Source organism: Camelus dromedarius, chromosome 13 (genome assembly GCF_036321535.1).
Source record: "Camelus dromedarius isolate mCamDro1 chromosome 13, mCamDro1.pat, whole genome shotgun sequence".
In the NCBI taxonomy this organism is placed as follows: Eukaryota; Metazoa; Chordata; class Mammalia; order Artiodactyla; family Camelidae; genus Camelus; species Camelus dromedarius.
The window spans coordinates 68439697-68448664 of NC_087448.1; the positions used below are offsets into that span (position 1 = coordinate 68439697).

The 8968-nt window shown below is 51.0% G+C and overlaps 1 protein-coding gene across 1 annotated transcript; it reads left to right on the forward strand.

Moving 5' to 3' along the window:
• The first annotated feature begins 207 nt into the window (after positions 1 to 207).
• On the forward strand, positions 208 to 7918 carry AMER2 (APC membrane recruitment protein 2). The gene has a single exon (XM_064493260.1). The coding sequence runs from the start codon at positions 273 to 275 to the stop codon at positions 2112 to 2114; it is 1842 nt and encodes a 613-aa protein (XP_064349330.1). The 5' UTR covers positions 208 to 272; the 3' UTR covers positions 2115 to 7918.
• The last annotated feature ends 1050 nt before the right edge of the window (positions 7919 to 8968 follow it).

An 8968-nucleotide genomic window follows, 5' to 3' on the forward strand; every position in this document is an offset into this window, starting at 1 on the left:
AGCCGGGCCGGCCGCGAAGTGGGTTAGCGCGTTATGTAAGCCCCGGCGGGAGGCGAGATGGTCTTTTCTGCGCGTTCCTCCTGCAGCGGCGGCGGCGGCGGCGCGGCTCGGGCCGACTCGGAGCGCGGGGGCCGCGGGCCGCGCTGACGACAGGCTCCGCCGCCGTTTCCATGGAGACGGGCGGGCGCGGCGCGGCTGTCAGCGGCGGGCGCGCGGCCGCGGGGGGCTGCAGGAGGAAGGCGCGGGCCGCGGCCGGGACCCTCGCGGCAGACATGGACTTGCATTGTGATTGCGCCGCCGAAACGCCGGCCGCCGAGCCGCCGTCGGGGAAGATTAATAAAGCGGCTTTCAAACTGTTCAAGAAGAGGAAGCCGGGTGGCACCATGCCCAGCATCTTCGGGGTCAAAAACAAAGGGGACGGGAAGGGCGCGGGGCCGGCGGGGCTGGTGAGGAGCCGGACGCACGACGGGCTGGCCGAGGCGCTGGTGCTGGAGGGCGGCCGCCGCGAGGAGCCGCGCGCGGGCGGCGGCGGCGGCGGCGGCGGGGACGGGGCGCGGCCGGGCCCCGCGGCCCCCCGGGCGGCCCCGGGCGGCGCGGGCCCCGCGGCCGGCGGCTCGGTGGCCAAGTCGCACAGCTTCTTCTCGCTCCTGCGGAAGAACGGGAGACCCGAGAGCGGCAAGGCGGAGCAGGCCGACGCGGGCCAGGCCGGCGGCAGACAAAAGCGGGGGCTGCGGGGGCTCTTCGGCGGCGTGCGCTGGCGCAGGAAGGACCGGCGGCCCAAGGACGCGGCGCCCGCGGGGCGCGCGGGGGCCCCGGGCGGCCTGGCGCGGCCGGGCTCGCTCACCGCCAGCCTGGAGTGCGTCAAGGAGGAGGCGCCCGCGGCCGCGCGCCAGCCGCACGGCCCCGGCGCGGACGCCCGGCCGGAGCCAGCAGGTGAGCCCGCGGCGGGGGAGCCGACGCCGGCCGGCGCCCCGGGAGAGGGCGCCGCGGGGCCGGGGCGCGCCGAGCAGCCCCGCGCGCCCCCCGAGCCGCGCTCCGGTGAGGGCCGGCCGGCCGAGAACGCCTCCGGGCCCGGGGACGCGCCGGCCGAGACTGCGCCCCGGGCCGACTCCGAAGGCGGCCGCGCGCCCGCCGCCCCTGACCCTTCCTCGGTCGATCCACCCTCAGACCCATCGGCCGATCGTATTTGTCTGATGTTTTCTGACGTGACTTCATTGAAAAGCTTTGACTCTCTTACAGGCTGCGGAGATATTATCGCAGACCCCGAGGACGAGGCAGGTCCCAGCTGTGCCAAGCATGCCCCCGGGCCAGGTCAGCCAGCCCCCTCCAAAAAGACCCCGGGCGTGGTGGCCTACCAAGGAGGCGGGGAGGAGATGGCGAGCCCGGCCGAGGCGGACGACTCCTACCTGCAGGAATTCTGGGACATGCTCTCCCAGACCGAGGACCAGGGATCAGGGCCCCAGGAGGGGGCGGCCACGGCTACCGCAGCGCCGGAAGCCCCGGTGGCACCCGAGACCCCCAGAGACGCCAGGTGTGCGGAGGGTGCCCAGGACGCGTCCTCGGTCAAGCGCCGGAGGCTCAACCGCATCCCCGCGGAGCTCCCCGCCAAGGAGGAGCCCCAGCACCCGGAGAAGGAGCCGCCGGAAGGCGCCCACAACGGTGACGAGGGCCACTGGGACTCCAGCACCCCTGGGCCCAAGGAGGACAGCTCGGGCGGCGCGAGGAAGGCGGGCCTCCCCCGGGACAGCGACAGCGGCGACGCGCTCTACGATCTCCACGTGGAGCCCGAGGAAAGCCCCTCAGCCCTTCCCTCCGCCAGCGAGGAGGCGTCCAGCTTGTCCCGGCTGAAGCCTGTGTCCCCGGGCACCATCACCTGCCCGCTGCGGACGCCGGGCAGCTTGCTGAAGGACTCCAAGATCCCCGTCAGCATCAAGCACCTCGCGACCCTGCCATCCAGCCATCCGGCCGTGCACCAGCAGCCAGCCAGGAGCGAGATGCCCAGAACAAAAATCCCGGTGTCCAAAGTGCTGGTCCGCAGGGTCAGCAGCCGGGGCTTGGCCGGGACCACCCTCCGGGCCGCGGCGTCGTGCCACGATGGTGCCAAAAAGTTGTGAGGTCTCCAAGGCCAAGGTGGAGGGGCCCCGTGTCAAGGAATACAACTTTCCCTGGAAACCACTTCGGCAAGTTTCGCTTCCCGCTCAAGAAAGGCTTTTCCAATAGGCCCTGCTCCCGCGCCTGCACCGAGGAGGTCTTTGTGCCGCCGGCAGGGGCGGGACACACTGCAGAGGGGAAGCTTCACGCGGGCTTCTCCCCTCAAGATAGATCCCCGAGAATTATTTTCAAGCACCCTTTTTCCTTTTTTACCTTTTTTACAAATCTTTTTCTTTTTCTTTTTTCTTTAATGCACTGAACACTCGGAAGTCACCTTTACTTGCCTTTGCAGAAAGCAGGACTTCAAACCTAAATGCGCATCAGGCCGTGATATTTGTCTGTGTCAGGGTCCAGCGGGCCTGGAGGGACCGCCGGGAGAACCAGAGGGGCCCTCTTCTTCCTGACACGTCCCTTCCTTCCTTCCTTCTTTTCCTTTCCAGGAAAAAAAAAAAAAGACCCTTTGCTGTATCACTGTGTGGAAAACACCTACGGAACTGAAAGAGACAGGTATTTACCTGATGAGCGGAGGGATCGCTGATTGGCAGGAAACCTGCCGACTTTCGGTTGCTAGGTATGCAGACAGGCCTTTATCTACCAACGATGGAGGAGAGTTTGGGTTTGCTGGGTTTATTTAGATCATTTGGGGAGAAATAAAATGCTCAGCAGAGCAGGGTCCCCCACCCCCACCCCACCCACCCAGTGCAGAATTCAGGATCAGGGGAAGATTTCACTAGATGCCAACAGACACAGTGCTTCAGCATTTATAAGCTGTAACCTCTTCATGTGTAGATAATACATACTTTACAGATTATCCAGCTGTTAACATTTTATAATCTGTCCATAATCTCGAGTTTAAAATCTGGTTTTGTAGCTAGACATGAAAACAGGTCCCAAACCATTGATGTTCTTTTAGGTCCTATAAACCGAAGCAATTCTGTTTTTGTTTTAGATGGGTTCTCTGGCTTTCAGTGCAGGAAAAAAAAAATCTATTGTGTTGATGTCCCAAAGGAATGGTTCTGCCTTGTCTTAGGTAGGAGTCTATTCGCTTCTCACCCTAGACCCTGGTTTTCAGATCTTTTACCTTGGTTATAAAATTTTTGGAGTCAATCATTTCTCAGTGTGGGGAGTCCAAAACAAGGAACACATAAAGAAAAACCATAGAAAATGTCGTTTTGCCTGTCCTTTGACTTCTGTTTTATAGATTTAGGACTGAGACATGTATGTTCAGAATATGGCACTTGGGAATCTTATGCATAAGAAGTATCTTGTGCCAAGATGATTTTTGAAAAGTGGTTTACTTACATGTATGTTTCCTGTTATTTTAGATGAAGCTTTCATTTCAGAAAGGGTTACCAAATGCCATGATAGTTTGAATGATCAACTCAATTGGTTCCTAGAATGCTGTTAGGGTCTAATGATTATATAGTATCCTCTGTGAAATGCACTTCAGTGCATTTAAGCAAGAGACCAGAGCTTCCACTAGGAGAGAATTCATGGTATCAGGAAGATGAGACGTTTTCCAGTGCAGCTGCACACACGTAGAAGACATACACACTTCTGGATGACTCTCATTTTCCGGAGAGATTCCCTAAGTAGTGAACTGATTTTACATGCTTTTTAAATTTGTTCTCTGTTTTGCGAAGGAAAGAACCAGGCAAGTTAAGTACGTGAAAACCTACTTTAGCAATCTGAAGGAAGGAACAAACAGACGTCAAAGGAATACAAATCTGAGGCCACAGCACAAAGCAGGTTGTTTTCCATTTCAAATCTGCAGTGATTCCATTAGAAGAGGTGGTAGAGATTTGCTGAATGTCTTTATTATTCAGATGACTGGCTTTTATTGCATCATGTCAGATCTTTAATGTTATTTCAAAGTAGTGCTTTGATATTTAATTGCCTTGGGTCTATAGATGAGGTCCTGTAGGCAGACAGCCTTCAGCACTCAGAGTCTACCGCTAGGAATTCATCCAGCAGTCCACACTTCATGTGCTCACGCACGCAGCTGTGCACAGCTAACAGACAAAGGCGTTCACTGTGAACTTGGAGATATTTTAGGAATCAGTTCTGTCTGGAGAAGGGGATTTAAATTGGATTCAACACCCATAGTACAAGGTAGACTCAAAATATGGTCATTTCCCCGTAGTGAATGGAAAGACCGTAAATGTTATTCTAGGTGTAAAACAAAGGATCTTTATTTTCTTCTGGTTCATCTTCTTGCAAGGGTTCCATTCTTCTCTGCATGAACCCTAACAGAGTTATATTAGTTCAACTGTTCAGTTGCACAGGGAAGGGAGGAGGACCCGAAGGACTGATGAGAATATTGTCATAGGAAAGGTAACCTATTTATCTATTTTGTAAGCCCTGGAACAAACTATTCTTGCCTTCACAGTTTGGGACTTATTTCTGCATTTACACCACTGTGCTGTTTTCTTTTTATAAGTAAAGGAAAATGTCGGCCAAGTCTACCTTAATTTCCCCTTGCCTGCCACTTAACCAGTTACACAAGATTTAAAATACTTTCTTTTCATTCTTTTTGCCATATATTTTCTGTGTTTTTTTGCTCTCTCTCTCAGAATTACACCTGCACCTGTCAAATGAAGGATTCAGACAATAAATTAAATGGCCTCAATCACTTGATGGGAACTCAGGACCAGTGCAGGAAGGTGTGTCTTAACCTTTTCCAACCACAGACAAGGGACGTAGTTGCCTTTTTGTGCCAAGGGCTACTTTCTCTCATTCATGGAGATTGTTTTCTAGACTTTTAATAGATTTACATTCCAATTAATGTGTTCTCTGATTTGGCCATATTTGCTGATTTTTTTAAGGAAAGCGTTGGATACGGGCTACCTATGATTCTGAGATACTTGGTTGATTAATTCCCTGTAGTCAAAGAGTTGGCCAGATCATATGGGAAAAGGTCCACTCAGTCGTTGGCCCTGAGTTCATCAGTCAGTGTAATAGCTTTGCACAAAGACAGCCTGACTTCAATACCTGCGCTCCCCGGACAGTGTTACTTGCACCATTCTGCTTCAGTACTGATGCTTTTGTATTTCCGTTAGCACCAGCGAGGAGAAACTGCTGACAGCCTTCTGAATAATCACAGGAGGAAACAGACTTTTATTATCTCTCCTAATAACAACAACAGAATAGAGAACCACTAAGGACTTCCTTTAGATCCGTTTCCCACAGATTATCTGCCTACTTAAATGCGAAGTGTGCGATGTGGTAGGAAAGTGATGACTTATTGAGTTCAAAGGGTTTATTCATTAATCTCAGAAGTAGTGTTCAGGTATTTGCACTGACATGATTCTTCACATGACCTTTCACCTACACAAAAAGTAAATCATCAAAAGGAAAGTTACCAAAGTAAAGAGACTGTATCAGATACCAAGATGTCTTTGGCTGAGCTTTTCTGAGTTCTCGCTGTTTAAGTCTTGGTCAGGTTAATTTCCGGCAACTTTTTACCGTGAACTTTGTACGAAGAGATTGGTTAGGGTAGCTTTCTGTCCTCGCCCTCGGCCTCCGCCGTGTTTGTGCGGTGCCCTCGGGTGGCAGTCCGGGGCTGCTGCTTCTGGTGTTTGTTTTCACATCTGCACCGTGGAACTCAGTCCCCGCTTGTAGTCACTGTAGGTTTCTCTCCTGAATTAGAACTATGTGGACATGGCCCCCTGTGCTTGGCTTCTACTGAGCATGTCCCTGGACAGTCACATAGACTTAGCTCCCCTTATGATTGTTAAGAAGTTAATCCAAGGATTTTATACCCTTAAACAGAAGGAAAAAGCATCACCATTGTGTGTATTTAGCACCACTGAGGGCGGCCCATTAGAAGGACCTGGATGAGGGTGAAGGTAGAGCTCAGGGGTAGAGCACGTGCTTAGCAGGCACGAGGTCCTGGGTTCCATCCCCAGCACCTCCACTGAAAAAGATAAAAAATAGAAGGACCTGGATGAAACAAGAGGAGAAACCCAAATACCACCTTCCAATCCCATTTCCCTCCCCCGATGCAGGCAGACAGGGAATACATGGCACAGGTCTTGTTTATTCTTCTTTAGGAGTTTTCAGTTCTCTATGCACAAGTACTTAGAAAGCAGTGGGGACCCTGAGGCCAGTATGGCAGCTGGAGTCTCATGTGGGGAAGCGCAAGGCCAGCATTTCCTTTCCGAGAGGAGGCGGCTGTAATGTTGTCGGGTGGTGTGGGCGTGCGGCCCCTCCCCCAGGGCAGGGATTGATCCTGCGACCCTGTCCTGCCCTAGAGAGCCTCTGATGACTCATGGCTGTCCTGGAGCCTTCTCACAGCCTTCTCACTGTGATGACCATTGAAAGGAGTCAGTTTGTTGCAACAATAGCCACTTACAAGGAACGTTATCTCCCTACAGATAATGTTTCAAAGGAGAGATTCAGAAGGGGAGTTTCATGATTATGGAAAGGAATTCCTTTTCAAACCGAAAAACAGAAGATTAAAACAGTCACTAAGCCCGAGCACTGGAACTGGGCACATTTTATGACTGATACTTGCTTTAACTCAATGCACCACGTATTCAGGGGCATAGACTGTACCTAGGGCTTCACAAAACCCCGTTCCGTTAGGAGCCCCCACGTAACTGCGCTGGAATCAAAGATTCTTTGTAGTCATTACAAACCCCTTTATTTTACTTTACCTCCTTTTATTTTGTATTTTTTGCTTGTAGTTTGTGGGCTGGAGCAGAGTGGCGTGAGATTGGACAGGGGTAGTGTCGAATAGGTCATGCAAAGCCCTCTAAAAATAATCATTGTAACAAGGCTGACCGTGTGCTGAGTGCTTGCTCTTGCCAGCCTCTCCCAGGAGCTTTACAGGTGCTTAGTGCTCTCAGCAGCCATGTGGGTGAGGCGACGCTATGTCCCTAACAGGGCACACGTACTTCATCCTTTCTGTTTGTTCCTAGTCTATTCCATCCGTCCGTCTGTCTGTCTATCCACCCAGTCTCCGGGACAGGGATATACACTCTTGAGTGACTTACAGTAATACCAGAGCTGATACCAATACTGCTTAATCTCATCACCAGCTCACTCTCAGTAGGGAAAGAGCTAACGCATGCCTCACGCAGCCGAGGGCTGACGCGCCCATCCTGGGGGAAGGCTGCCCCTGCCTACCGTTCAGAGACAAACATCTGCCTCTCTTTGGAGGAATCCTTGCCTTCGTGGGATTGACTTCAGCAGTGTGGACGGAAATCTCTTCCGTTGTCATGGCGATGCTCCTTCCCTGATGGGGTTTCAGTCATTCCGAGCACGTTTTGTTTTCCCACCTTACGCCCAGTCTAGGCTGGTTCTGGGTGTTCTGTGTTGTCTGTTTGAATAGTAGGGAGCGGTGACCCCTCCCCTTGACACAATTCCAAACTGCAGGGGAAGCTCCTGTCTCTGGTCTTGAATCCTTGCTTAGATGTTCTGATTCGTTAATTCCTTCAACTAATATTTACTGAGCACCTCTAAGTCAGTCACTGTGAATTTGAATATTTTATATTTAGTTAAAAGAACGGAACATAAACTTTGTGTTCAAGCCGGGATGATGCTCTGTGTTCTCTGTTATAGTCCTGTTCGCAGGAACCAGGCGAGGTGGGTAGCACTCTAGTCTACAGAGGAAGAAAATGAGGAAAAGGAAAATTTTTGTCCTAAGTCACTCATTAATAAGCAGAGGACAGAATATGAACCAGAAATCTAGCTCTCTGGCTCATGCTTTAATTATAAATCTTTTTTAGCCTTGTGAATCAGTTTTTATGCGACTTGTTTTTGGGAAGAAACTGATAAAGGTTCTGAATGGCAAAAGCCAAATCAGATCTCTATGATTGTGGACACCACTAAAAGTTCGACCGTTTTAGTTAAAAGTGAACGTGGCTTTTTGAAAAAATTACTTGCTGGTTGTTGTACATACAAGTCTTAAAGGTAGATCTCAGAGCTAGCAGGGTTTGTTTTTCTCACCTGGCAAGTCAAAATCTGGGGCCATGTTCACCAGTTAGTTTAGAGTTAGTTACACGCTAGCAGGTCTGCATGCAGATGTTATAATCTGATGACTGCTTTGTCAATAATGAAACAACCAAAGCAGTTTCAGCAGTGAATCTGGCAGAGTTTCCTTCCACTCTGTTATTTGGATGCCACTCTCTGTATTTAAGGAAAATCACTTTGAAATTGCATTGCACAATTAACGAGGTTATTTTGTTCATATATGGGCTGCCTACACTTGGTAAAATGCTTTTTTGATGAGATGCAGTGAAAGAAGTCAATAACAGGTGGTCCTTCCACCAAATTGTAAACTGGGATAATTTTTGTCAATTATTCAGTAATTGGGTAGAGTAAATTTCTGCACTATGTGAGGAAATACATTTTTTTAATAAAATAAAACTGAGGTCACTGATTATTGGAGGCATAATAAACGTCTCAGACACCTTCCTGGGTCGTTTAGTAAACTAAAGCAGGAAATGCTACAAATACCCGGTCACGTTGCACAGGGGCCTCGAGTTGACACAGAGGAAATGCTGGTTGTCGTGTCGTGAGATGAAATGGACCGGGAGGCTGGGGGAGGCTGTGAGCCTTCTCGGACAACTACATCTCAATGCTTACCCCCCCACACACAGTGACTTCTGAGTAAAGGCAGAGGAGCTCTAACAGAGTCATATTTTGCATTTTGATCGCCTCCGGGATAAGTTTAACTGAACTTAGAGGATTTGATGGTGGTATTTTTTTATCAGGAATATCAGGGAAAATGGCTCAGATGTTACAGACAAAGTGAGTTCCTGTCCTTTCTTCATGGGCTGCAGCTGCCTGCCCGGCTCGTTGCTAACTTCTG